This window comes from Aquila chrysaetos, chromosome 21 (assembly GCF_900496995.4).
Source record: "Aquila chrysaetos chrysaetos chromosome 21, bAquChr1.4, whole genome shotgun sequence".
NCBI lineage: Eukaryota > Metazoa > Chordata > Aves > Accipitriformes > Accipitridae > Aquila > Aquila chrysaetos.
Genome location: NC_044024.1, coordinates 21,946,913 through 21,959,885, shown reverse-complemented (window position 1 = coordinate 21,959,885; position 12,973 = coordinate 21,946,913). Strand labels below are relative to the sequence as shown.

The following is a 12,973-nucleotide window of genomic DNA, read 5'->3' as shown; positions in this document are numbered from 1 at the left end:
AATATTTTACAAATTGGCACACTTAAAAATATACAAGATTTTGTAGGCGTCTTAGAGTGATCCTTAAGAATTATACTTCAATTGACTCTACAGAATATTTATAAAGCTTATTCTAAAAGAAAAAAGGCAAATCATTTCCAAACATGTTAAAATTGCAGTGTAAAATGTGGAACAGAAATGGATATGTTACATTCATAAAAAGGGCCATTTAATAGTTCTTAAATGCTCAAGGGGGGGATAAAAGTTTTCTTTAGCACCATAAAACAGGAGCAACTTCCTAACGAGGTGCCTCTAGTTCTATGGAAGGGAACTCAAGGAGCAGTACATTCACATCTCTGGAGGCAGCAGTCGAAATGCCCCGGCCGGCGCCGCGGCAGCGGAACAGAGCAGCTCCTTGGATTTCTACCCTGCTTCCCACTGGGAGTAAAGAGACAAAAGGAGTTTAACTGGTACCTTTCTTTTGTGTGTGTGTGGTTTAGTCTATGTTTAAGTCTTCCCTTTGTGCTTTCGAAATGGACGTTTGTCTATCTAGCGAAGGGTAGTGGTGAATACCAATTTTATTTCTTGTTTCCTTTTGCACCAAGTGTTCAAAGGCTCAGTAAACGTGTCTGGCAACCCAAGCATCCTGCGAGATGGAGGGCATCCTCCTGCTTTAGATCCCAATTCCCTTAGATGGCTGTTACTCCACTGTCATTAGTGTCACTTGTTTACCTGAGAAACAGATTTGAAAAGCCTTGCTTCTACCACAGACATTGTACTTTGTTTATTTTATATTTTTTTTCTTTTTTTTTTTTTTGCATTATTTCACACGCTGAAGAGATAAAGAGGCACATTCTCAAATAGATGTCAGCGGCTTGAACCATGCAACTTCCACTGGACCCCCTGGGAGCTGCATAGGCAAAGTCCAACACACCGAGTTGAGAAAGTAAGACCGAGGGCCTGATCCTGCACCAACTGAAGTCCACGCACCTGATCCTCTTCTCACTTACACTGACTTCAAGGGAGTTTTTCTCGTGACTTAACAGCAAAGGCCGGCTGCCATCCAGGAAAGCGCTTGGGGAGCAGGAGCCCCTGGGAGCGAGCTCCCACCCAAGCGCTTTGCTGGATCGGGACCTCAGGGAAAGAAGAACGTGGTCCAGCAGGTAAAGGATGAAAATGCTTAAAACATCTTTATTTTGGTTCGTGGCTCATTTGAGCCATAATGCCGAGAAACATAACAGCAATCCTGACTTTTTAAAAAAGCGAGCCGCGCAGCAACGGTTTCGCAAAGCAACCACCGCCGGGCTGACGCCAGCCTTGGCGTTTTCTCTCCGTGCAGACCTGGCCTCGGCAGGACGGTGCAGCGCCAGCAAGGGACAGCCCTGCGTGCTGCTGCTGACCTCCTCCTCCTCCCAAAACACCTGGCTAAATCTGGTCCGCAAGACATTATTCTCAAGCCGTTTTTAAAAAAACAAAACAACAAACCTCTTATGCTTAAAAAAAGAAAAGCAAGATGTAAACCTGGTAAGATTTTTTTTTTTTTTTCTAAAAAATGATTACTTGAATCCCCATCACTGATATTTTTTCTATTTACAAAACCTCTATATGCAAGTACCTCCAGCAAAACTATGGCCATTGGGGGTGGGCTGGCTACCGCTAGGTCGCTGTAGGGTTTCTTTCTGCAGGACATCCTCCGCACGGCGCGGTCGTCGCAGGGAAACGGCTGCTTTCCCCGTACCGCCGGAGACCTGCGCTCGTGCGGGAGGGCGGCGAGTGCCGCCTTCCCCTGCCCGCGGGCAGCTCCTGCCTCCAGCTGGGAGGTGGAGCGAGAGCCAGGGGCTCACGCTGAGCTGCCCCGCGTTGTTCTCCTCTCCGATGGACTTTATGACCTTCCTTTGCAAGCGGCCGGTTTCTGCTTCCTAATTTCACTGCCGATTGTAAGTCGCCCAAACCGCAGTGTGCCAGCACAGCGCGGCTTAGGAGAGCAGCATCACTGACACCGGTCCTCTCATACGGCGCCCAGTGGGACGCCTCTAGAGTAGGAGTGAAACGAGACAGAGCAGAAAAGACATTTTAAGGGATGCTGCAGAATAAACATCTTTTGCATGGCTTGGATTAGTTGCCCCGAACAGCCAGGAGCCCAACTAGAAGATGCGAGAGGAGGCTGGAAGTGCAGAGGGACTGGGCAAGAGGATGAGCCAAGATGGGAGCCAACGTGGGGAGGCACGGGGAGCCCCGGGTGCACGGATGGTGGGCAGGGATGGATGGGACCGACGTCCCGGTCCTCTCACAGCTGGGAGCAGTGCCCTGAAAAAAAAAAATTCGACGATAACGACAAGAAGGGCAAGTGGAAAAGGTGAGCTCGTATGGCAAGGAACGAGGCGAAGGTGGGAAGCGATGAAAACCTTGAGGTAGTGATAGGCAGGTGGAGATGAATTTTAGGAAAGCAAACTTCCAGCTGTTTAAGGAGTTAGTCAATAGGACCCCCTGAGAAACTGCCCTCAGGGTCAAGGGAGCAGAACAGACCTGGCAGATCTTTAAGGACGCTTTCCAGAGAGCGCAAGAGCTCTTGATCCCCAAGTGTAAGAAGTCGGGAAAGGAAGGCAAGAGACCGGCATAGCTGAGTCGAGACCTGCTGGTCAAACTGAAGGGCCAGAAGGGAATGCACAGGCAGTGGAAGCAGGGACAGGGATCCTGGAAGAGCATAGGGATGCTGCCCAGTCGTGTAGGGATGGGGCCAGGAAAGCCAAGGTGCAGCTGGAGTTGAACTTGGCAAGGGATGCAATGAATAAAAAGGGCTTCCATAGGTTATGTCACTCAGAAAAGGAAGATCAAAGAAAGCGTACCCCCCCGATGAACAGGACCGGCAAACTGGTAACAACGGCCGAGGAGAAGGCTGAGGTACTCAACAACTTCTTTGCCTCAGTCTTCACTGGCAACCTCTCTTCCCACACCTCTTGAGTGGATGGACCTCAAGGCAGGGACTGGGGGAGCGAAGTCCCTCCCACTGTAAGAGAAGATCAGGTTCGTGACCACCTGAGGAACCTGAACATAGGTAAGCTTATGGGACCTGACCAAATGCATCCCAGAGTCCTGAGGGAATTGGCTGATGCAGTTGCCAACCCACTCTCCATGATATCTGAAAAGTCACGGCAGTCAAGTGAAGTCCCCGGTGACTGGAAAAAGAGAAACGTTCCGCCCATTTTTACAAAGGGTAGAGGAGGACCCTGGGAACTACTGGCCCATCAGCCTCAACTCTGTGCCTGGGAAGATCATGGAACAGATCCTCCTAGAAGCTCTGCTAAGGCACACGGAGGACAGGGAGGTGATTTGAGACAGCCAGCATGCCTTCACCAACAGCAAGTCTTGCTTCACCAACCTAGTGGCCTTCTATGATGGAGTGACTACATGAGTAGAGAAGGGAAGAGCCATGGATGTCGTCTATCTGGACTTCTGTAAGGCCTTTGACATGGTTCCCCACACCATCCTTCTCTCTAAACTGGAGACATATGGATTTGATAGATGGACTGTTCAGTGGATGAGGAATTGGTTGGACGGTTGCATCCAGAGAGTAGTGGTCAATGGCTCAATGCCCAGATGGAGACTGGTGACAAGTGATGTCCCTCAGGGGTCCGTATTGGGACCGCTACTGTTTACTATCTTTATTGATGACACAGACAGTGGGATCGAGTGCACCCTCAGCAACTTTGCAGATGTCATCAAGCTCAGTGGTGTGGTTGACACGCCTGAGGGACAGGATGCTATCTACAGGGACCTAGACAAGCTTGAGAAGTGGGCCCATGTGAACATCATGAGGTTCAACAAGGCCAAGTGCAAGGTCCTGCACCTGGGTCAGGGCAACCCCCGGTATCAATACAGGCTGAAGGATGAAGGGATTGAGAGCAGCCCTGCGGAGAAGGACTTAAAGAAATTTTTTACGGTGAGGGTGGTGAAACACTGGCACAGGTTGCCCAGAGAGGTGGTGGATGCCCCATCCCTGGAAACATTCAAGGTCAGGTTGGACAGGGCTCTGAGCAACCTGCTCTAGTTGAAGCTGTCCCTGCTCATGGCAGGGGGGTTGGACAAGATGACCTTTAAAGATCCCTTCCAACCCAAACCCTTCTATGATTCTATGAAGATCAAAAGGAGAAGGGCAAATGGTTGGCTCAAGGCAATTTCTGAATTTTGGGGTCAATCAATCAGCAGAGGGATCACTTTTTCAGACGCAGAGAAGGGCCAGTGCCACACCGTGAGGGATCTGGGCTCTTTAACATCTCCCCAGTCAGAGGTTTTTGGGGAGGACATGGGATGACAACTGAAGACGGCAGCGAAATCGGAGCGACAGAAGGACTGAAGGAGAGAGCAACAAGGCAGCTGGTATTTGTGATTAACACTGTCCTGAAACACCTAGCTGGGTATTCATGGATTTCCAACATATAATAAAATAGTCGATACGTTTTATGCCTTTTATCTTCATGCCCTATTGCACATTTCTCAAATGCAATAAATATTGCTATCTGGTTCAGTACAAGGTATTTTATTACGAGTCCCATATTCATAATATTAAGCATAATGAGCACAGTGCAGGCCAGTCAAAATGTGCTTTCAAATGATGGTTCTGGGTCAAAAAGAAGGGCCATGCCGCATCCCAGCCCTGGACCTGACCTGTCTCCATAGAAGCGGCAGCCTCAACATCCGAAAGAAGGGAGCCGGCAGCCCCTCATCCTGCAGCACGCGGGAGGAATGCTGAAAAAACGGGATACGCCAACACCACGGCAGTGGCCGGAGCTTGTAGTATCTGATGACCCTACGAATAGAAAAGACAGCTGCTGGGGAAGCAGGGGAGAGCACGGTGGCTGCAGGCAAGCCAAACGCCCAGGGATGGAGCCCTAGCACAGCTCTTGTCTCCAAAATAAATCCTGAGCATCTTCGGGATCTCCCTCCTGCAGCCAGAGCCGGGGTGGGATACTGCACCCCACTCCCATCCACGGCAACCCGCGGGGTACCCAGGGACCGCTCTTACCCAGAGCGACTCACTCCGAGCAACACCAGCATTTCATTTTTTCATGGAATAAATGAACTTCTAAGATGGTTTTCAGAATTACTATTTTTCCAGAGTTCCTTCTTTCATCTGTTAAATAAAATGCAATGCAGTTACCATGCTGTTCTTTCTGGGATTGCAGAGCTGAGCCTGAGCTATACCTCAAGATCTGCAAATGCTGAAAACATTCTGATTCTAAATCGACACTCTCCAACTCCAATTTTAAGTGTTCAGCCTGCTTTTTTGCTATATTAACTTAAAACAATTCTGCTGTTTTGCCTTGCGCATGGGCCGGAAAAAAACCTGCTTGTAAGGAAACCCGAGTCTAGTCCTGTCCTGTGCGAAACACCACCTCTATGCTCACGACCATGTCGAGAACGTGATCTGTCCGACTGCTATTAAGGCTCCTCTTCCTCATCGTTTTCTATTGCATAAACATGTCCAAGCCTCGCACCCCTCTGCTCCCAACAGCTCCCAGTTAGCAGGGCTCTTGCATATCAAGGTTTCATAAGAAATCAGCAGCAAAATGCACAGGCTCTCAGTTGCACAAGGAAAATAGATATTTGTTGGGTTTGTTATTCTCGTGGAGGGCGAGGGTGTGGTGAGTAGGGTTACAAATAAGGCCTTTTGAGAATACGTTTAGCATTCAATACTTAACGCTGTCTTAATAAAAGTCCAGTCATGTATGATCCGGCCCTGATCGGTGAGATCACAAATAGCTCCGTTTTTTTTTTTTTCTTATGAACTGAATCAAAGAAAAGGTTCAGAGTTGTATTTAAAACTAATGACTTTTTGCTTTTGAAAGTTCAAACTATATTGGCATCGCAAGGTTAGACATCTAGGAAACACCAAAGCTATGATAGGAGAGCGCTTTTGACAGGCTCTGCATCGAAAATGTTTAAGAAACTACTCAAAGGAAAAGTGAATAGCAATAAATGTATGAAACGTATTAGTTCTGTTTTTATAACTATTTTAGAATTTATCCCAGGTTCTTATAAAATATATAAAACTGAGATACAAAGAATTAGCAATGTAACTTTGCATTTCAAATGATCTTCAGCTACAGGTTTTGCTTTAAGAAAACAGACACTTGAAAAGCAGCTGTTCTGTAGTCTCTAGATGCAGACACTTGAGTTCCTGGCAAACTTACCGTCCGTGGTTTTCCGAACTCCTCCACCGTTTCAACTCTCTCCTATAATGAAACTCAACATTTCACCATTAAGTTTTTCTGCTCATGGTTTCAAAGAGAGGACATTACCATTTCCCAGCATGGGTTTCAAAGTTCCTTTTTTCTTTTTTTTTTTTTTTCCCCTTTTTTTTCCTTTTTTTTTCCCTTTTTTTTTTTGGTTTTTTTTTTTTTTTTTTTTTTTTTTTCCCTTTATGAGCTTTAAACCACAGGGTGAATCCATGAAATGAGGTAAGTAAATTTGGCACACTTTTAGTCATGTCCATAAAACTTTTGGTAAGTTGTATAAGTGAACAATATCATTTTCATTGTGAGTTACAGGTGCTTTCAAAGGGGGGTGGTTAGTACTTAACAACTGGAATGTTTCTAGTAAAACCAAAAGGCATAGCTGCAGAAAACACTCACAACCCAATGTTGATAGAGAAGTAAAAATATATACAATACAGTCACTTGTTCATAGTTTGGCACAATTTTTTGTTGTTGTGGGTAATAGTGCATAAACTACTGTACAACAGTATGACTTTTAAAACAGTCTTTCACAGAGAATACCAGATTAGGTTTGCTTTCAAATAATAAAATTCCCACAATTTCAAACTTCATTTCAGCACTTACATTTCAACATACCACAAGGCAGATTTCGAAAAGGAACCGACGGGAAAAAAACCCCAACCGAAAGAAAAAAAAGAAACAAACATCAACCGTCTTTCTAGAAAAGGGAGTCTCTTCTTCAAATACAGGAAAACCCAAAAATGTTGTTTCTGCTTTAAGAAGAATGGAGTCTGATTCCCTGCAGGAAAAAATCAAACATTTGATGCCATCTTAGTTAGCTCGTCTGGAGTCACCACGACGGAGCGTACGCGCTAAAGGCGGGCAGGTACAGAAGATGCAGCTTTAGATGATGCAGGTTAGGAGATAAACAGCAGAGGGGGCCAGAAAGCACTCAAAATTGCCACGTGAAGCTCAATTAGGAACGAGTTCTCATTTGCAAAGTAAAGAGCCTTTAAGTTTCGAGATCTTGGCTTTTGGATGCATAACCTCTTTTTTTTTTGTGGTTTATTTTTTACAAAATGTTCCCAAAAAAAAAAGTCTTTCCTCGTCAAAATCATTAAAAAGAGCGTGTAATCATGGTTTGGTTTTTTTTTCCACCCCCCCAATAAATAAGTAATTAAAAACTGAAGAAGCCAAACAGCAGAAAAGAGTAGCCTTGTTAGTTTTTTTAACCCCAGCCAAGCCAGAAAATTGGTCATTCTTTTAGGTAGCTTGCAAGTAATAAGTATTTTCATGCATTTAAAAAAAACCAACCAAACAAAAAAACCAACCCCAAAACCAAAACCAACCAAAACTGTAAAAGGGGAACGTCTTTTTTTTCATGCAACTTTTGCTTTCAGGAAGGAAAAACTGAGGAACAGCGGGCTTAGCAGGTGGGAGGGAGGTTAAGGGGCATTCCAGCCAGTTTGGTGCAGCATTACCTCAGTTTCTCAAAAGCAGCTGTCACGGGGGGGTCCTTGTGGGGCTGTTCGCGGTCCGTCCGCTTTATTTTACAGTTCTCATCCCTCAGCGATTTCGAACTGGATTTATGACGGTAGAGTTTTTTATGGGTAGGTCCGTTATTGCCTAAAGTGCTCAGGTTACTATAGTTTTTATCAAAAAAGGGAGCGTGAATGTCCGTGGTGTACCCAGTTGAGCAGTTGGGGCGACCGGGGTCGCAGGTTGCGGCTTTGCCGTTTTTGCTTGAGCCCTTGTTGTTTGACTTGTGGTTCTTCGCCGCGCCCGGCGAGCCGCCGTTCGCCTTCTTCTTCGACTCTTGGGACGTCCCTGCCAAAATTTTTAGAGTTTTCAGTTTCAGGCTGTTGGACTCCGGTGACCGGAATATGTCTGGAACGCTGTTGTGGCCAACAGGCCCCCACAAGGGCTCGATGGAGGCCATCATAAACCTCTGGACATCCGCCATTCCCGACGCGATGTTGGAGAGGATGTTGGAAGGTTCCTCGAACTCCCTCTGATCGTCGTCCAGGAGGCTGGTGGTGTTGCCCAGGCTGGGTTCCGACCAGCCCGTGCCCCCCTCTTTTCCCAGCCCCCACTCTCCGGAGAGCCCGTTGTGCTTGCCCAGTTTCACCCCGGCTGGGCTGCAATGCTGAGCGCTCTCGGCGAGGCCCTTGGTGGCGGTGGCCACGTTGCTCAGCTGGTTGACCGCCCTGCTGCCAACAGCCGGAGCCTTCTCGCCGTTGACTCCCGCCGCGTTCTTCCCTTTCCTGGCGGATTTGGGCGCCTGCCTGGAGTTCTTCCCTTGCGGCTTATCGGCTCCTTTGTTGGTTTTGGGTGATTTTTTCCGGGTGGCTTTCTGGGAAGAGCTTTGGTTTGTACCCACATTCTTGCTGGATGAACTTTTCCTCTTCGATTTTGACACTTTGCTATTGGTGCTAATTTGACCAGATGGCTCATTAAATGTTGACAAGCATGGACTCTTTTCGAGAAGGCTGACAGAATCTTCATCGTTGAACATATGGAACTGGAACTGGTGATTATTTAAAGCAAACCCATTATCTGCCTGATCCTCGGTCTGCAGGACCCCACAGTTCCACTTGACCTTCTCAGAGCTGTTGAGGGTGGCCTGGGGGGTCTCCTGAAAGCCCTTCAGGCTGCCCAGAGGCTTGGCGTCGGAGCCAGCTATCTGCGGGGACAGGTTGGGAGTGTCCGGAGGGGACATCTCCGAAAGCGACGACTGGCGGAACTTATCAGGCGTGAAGTTGGAAATGTCTAAAAGGTCCGTGGACTCCTTCAAAGGGGTGATTTCATCTATGCTCTGCTGGATCACTAGCTTGGGACTGCAGTGGGCCAAGAAATCATCATTAATATCATCCTCGCCGTCCTTTTCACAAGACTTTAAACTTAAAGAACTGTAATTGCTAGAACTAACTGACAATGAACCCACTGAATCAAAACTAATGAGCCTGCCATCATCTGTACTTAGTGTACCTCGTTGGAAATGAAAGCGCCCCTCTCCATTATTAAAATGACATGACTGATAAGAATCATCAGACTGCACTTGTTGGCTATCCGGCATGTAATTTTTTTGGTATAGCAATTTGCTGCTATTCAGATTGACTTGAGCGTATCCAGAGGCGGGGAGGCCGTCTGCGCCCGCGGCACCGCCGCCGCCGCCGCCGAACTCGCTCGGCAGCCCGGCTGCCTCCCGCAGGTCACCGGGGAAGTCCTGGCGGTTGCTGCCGGCGGCCTTGCTGGCCGGCCACATGCTACTGAAGCTGCTCTGCTCCATCTCCAAGTGGCCGGGTGACTGCTGCAGCTCCGACTCGGAGGGCGGGGAGAGCACGCAGCTCTGCGCCGGCTGCAGAGCCGGGAAGGGCTTTTCCGCCGGGACGATGCTGGGGAGCGGGTGCTGCTGCTGCTGCTCGGAGGGGTGCTGGGCGAAGTATGAGATACCGGTGTTGCTCGACAAATCAGAAGCATCTAACAACGTCTGCAGATACCCTCCGGGGATCAGGGGTACATTGGTGGTGATATTAGCAGATGGCAGAGGCTTGTCTGAAGAGGAGGTGGATGGTAGGAAAGGAGAATTTTTAGCAACCTTATCCTCGTGGCACTCCGGGAGATGGGAGCTGTCTGAAGCACAAGGAACGTTTTCGTCCTTCAGACGCGCTGCAGAGTCCTCGTTTTCCAGCGCCGGGGAGCCCTCCGCCGTGCTGGTAGCAGCTTTGATCTTCTTGCACTTCAACCTGGCTTCACTTTTGAATTTGATTCTGCGGAGCACTTTCCTCTCCGTCCCCTTGTGCTCTCGTTCCTGCGATTTGCATTTCACGGCGGCGATGCCCGTGATGTCATGTACGTGTAATCCGTTGGCACAGCTGGGGGTGGCGATGGCTAACGCCGGCAGCCCTTTCAGGCCCACGTCCTCTTTACTGCTGCAAGGCTGCTTGTGATCAGAGGAGCAAGAGCCCAGCTTGTTCACTGATTGCTCGATGGCTTTAATTCTTTGAATCCGGTGCCTGTTTGCTAGCTTGCATTTTCGCTTCCGTGGGTGAGGGAGGAATGAAGCATCTGAGCCGTTAAGATAGAAATTCTGCTTGTGGTAGAGAGACGATCTGAGCAAATCCAGCCGGCTCTGCTGCCTCTCTTGCCAGAAGCCCTTCAGTGGGGCCAGCTTCTTGTATTTGCTGAGCAGCTCCTCGTTCAGGGTAACAGTTGTCTCGTTGGCATCCACTTTGCTGAGCTTCACCAGCATATGCTTCTCCCCTTTAAACCTGTTAATGATGATGTACTTGATGATAACGGGGGGCTCCTTGCGAGAGACTTTTCGCCGTTTCTTGGGACACCACTCGTCATCGTCCTCTTCCTTGGGCCCGTCCGGGAGCCACTCCTTCTTGTCCAGGATCTTCTCGTTCTCGATGGAGTCCACGTCGTACAGGTAGTCGTCGCTGTATCGCACTTTCCTCTTCGCCCGCAACCCATAGTTCTGCTGAATGAAGGAGCCAGAGTGATCCCGGGACAGGTACCGGCTGCAGTCCTTGATATCCCGCAGCACGTCGTAGGAGGACTCTGTGCAAGTGCTGTCGTCGCTGAACTCCCCGGAGTCCTCCGTGGAATTCACCGAGTCCAAGAAGTGGCTCCTCTTGGAGCCCACGTACTGCACCATCTCCGTGCTGTTGCAAGATTTATTTAAGGCAGCTTTCTCCTCCTCCTCGCCGTCCTCTTCCTCGCCATCCTCCTCCTCCTCCCCCCAGATGATGCCTTCCTCAGATTTGAATTGAGAAGGGTCGGTGGCACCGCCGGGCCCCCTTTTCAGGGTGCTCCTACTGTCCCTTTTGGTGCAGTTGCTGAACACGCTGGGGAAGAAGTTGAACTGGGCATCCTCTTGTAGGGTGGTGGTCTTCTCCCGCACGTTGTCCTGGAAAGATTCGTACCTAATCTTTAGGGAGCAGACATCACTTCCCAAGGTGGAATCGTCGTCATCGAACATGTAATTATCCACGTCTTCCTCGGAAAACAGATTTACAGAAAGCTCATTTTTGGAGCAGAGGTCAAGCAGCTCAATTTTACTTTCACTAATGAAAGATTCAAAATAGCCCCATTCCTGGTTGGGATTTGTTAGTAAAGGTTCCTCACCATTGCATTTGTCTAATAGTAATCCCTCGTAATAATTTTTCTGAGTGGGGTCCTCTGAATCACTGTCAGATTTTTCTGCATCTCTTTTGTCTGCTGCCCTCGATTTATGCATAGGGAAGCTTAAAAGCTGGTCTGAAAGCAGTTGATCCCCGTATCTCATGGTTTCTCCTGTGCTCATGCAGTGAATCCCTATATCAGAGACCGAACAGGTGTCATAATCCCTATTTATATCCCCCACTTTCAAGCTTATTCCCGGCTCTGCATCAATGCCGTCCTTTGATTCAATAAAGCAGCCCAGACAGGTCCGGCTCGGCTGCATCAAGCAGTCGCCCGTCAACGCCGACATGCCTCCGGGCTCCATCATGGTGAAGGGAGCCTTCTCGCAGTCGCCCGGCAGCGACCAGGAGCTCATGCCCTTTGTCACGCAGGACGTGAGGGAGATGGCGTGGGCGGAGGAGTCATCCGAGGCGTGCTCGGGTACATCCGTGAGCCTCAGAGGCGACGGGGGGCTCAGCAAGCAGGGCTTCTTTGAAGTCAGGGGAGGCAGCGCCCGGTGGCACGGGTGGTTTTCCTTCTGAGATGTCGTCAAGGCTGAGAACGTGACCGCAGCCTCGGCGGCGGTGCAAGGCCTCTCATCGCCGTCCAGGGCGTGCGATTCTGGGGAGGGGGTTAAGGACAAGGGAGGGAGAAAAGAAAGGAGAAGAGAGAGGGTTTACAACCCTTGCAGTTCTGCTCGGGCTCGCCACCCCGCTCCCCTTCGCCCTCGGGTTTGGTGGTGACTTTTCCCAACCGCCCCTTCGGGAAGCGGCAGACGCCCTTCCCGCGAGAGCGCGATCCTTCCCTTCTCGATCTCATTAACGTGGTGATGTGCAAGGAAGGGAGAGGTAAGCACTCTCCCCCCTGCAGCCAGCTGGAAGAGGTACCAGAGTACGTTTAAAAAACCAGAACCATCCGTTCACTCCTCCTCATATACATACCGTTACCTGGATACTGCCTTTCAAATCTGACAAGGTTATTAAAAAACAAAACAAGCCTAATAAAAATGTTCCCATTAACATTGAAAAAATTAATGGAAAAATAAGATTCTTAAAGAAACAAAGCATCTCCCCTGCGGTGTCTGCAGCTTAAACATACCTGAACTACATTACTGCTCGAGAGTCAGAAAGTTACAGCTATTTTTAAAAACCCAGTAGTCTTTTTGTCACTGTCCATGGCAAGGGAAAGTAGAAGGTAACACAGAGTTTAAAGCAATTATTGTCAGAATTATTGTAGGGTTTGCCATTCTTCCCTAATCTCTAAAAATGCCTTTTTAATAATGTAAGGATTTTTTATTTTTACCTCGTCGCACTCTTTCATGGCAGAATAAAGTTATGAATATACTTTTATCTGACTTCTGGCTCAACGGACGATATGACCCTTGAAATTTAAATACGATGTCTTTTCATCCACGAACACGCTCTGATATCTCTGTATTAAAAAAGCATATACCAATCTGTGCATTCATACCAGCCGGAGACCTCTGCCGACTCAGAGCTGAGCCCGGTGCTTTTGTAGTGGCTCATATCTTACCTTTTCGGTGGCTCCACTGAAGTCTGGGGGGGAGCGAGCGCGGAAGCAGCGCGGGCTTTCCGAGGAGGGACGAGCGC

At 48.7% G+C, this 12,973-nt stretch overlaps 1 protein-coding gene across 5 annotated transcripts in view; it reads right to left on the bottom strand.

Annotated features, from left to right (window-relative positions):
• Positions 1–6,397: 6,397 nt before the first annotated feature.
• The window catches only part of NEXMIF (neurite extension and migration factor), a 167,735-nt gene continuing 161,159 nt past the window's right edge, over positions 6,398–12,973 (bottom strand). For all 5 annotated transcript variants that reach the window (XM_029996413.1, XM_029996412.1, XM_041119028.1 and 2 more), the window contains 2 exons: positions 7,676–11,984; positions 6,398–6,993 (listed from right to left, as the gene is read on the bottom strand). In XM_029996413.1, coding sequence (XP_029852273.1) covers positions 6,822–6,993; positions 7,676–11,984 — 4,481 coding nt within the window. In that variant the 3' untranslated portion in view covers positions 6,398–6,821. The remainder of the gene's footprint in view (positions 6,994–7,675; positions 11,985–12,973) is intronic.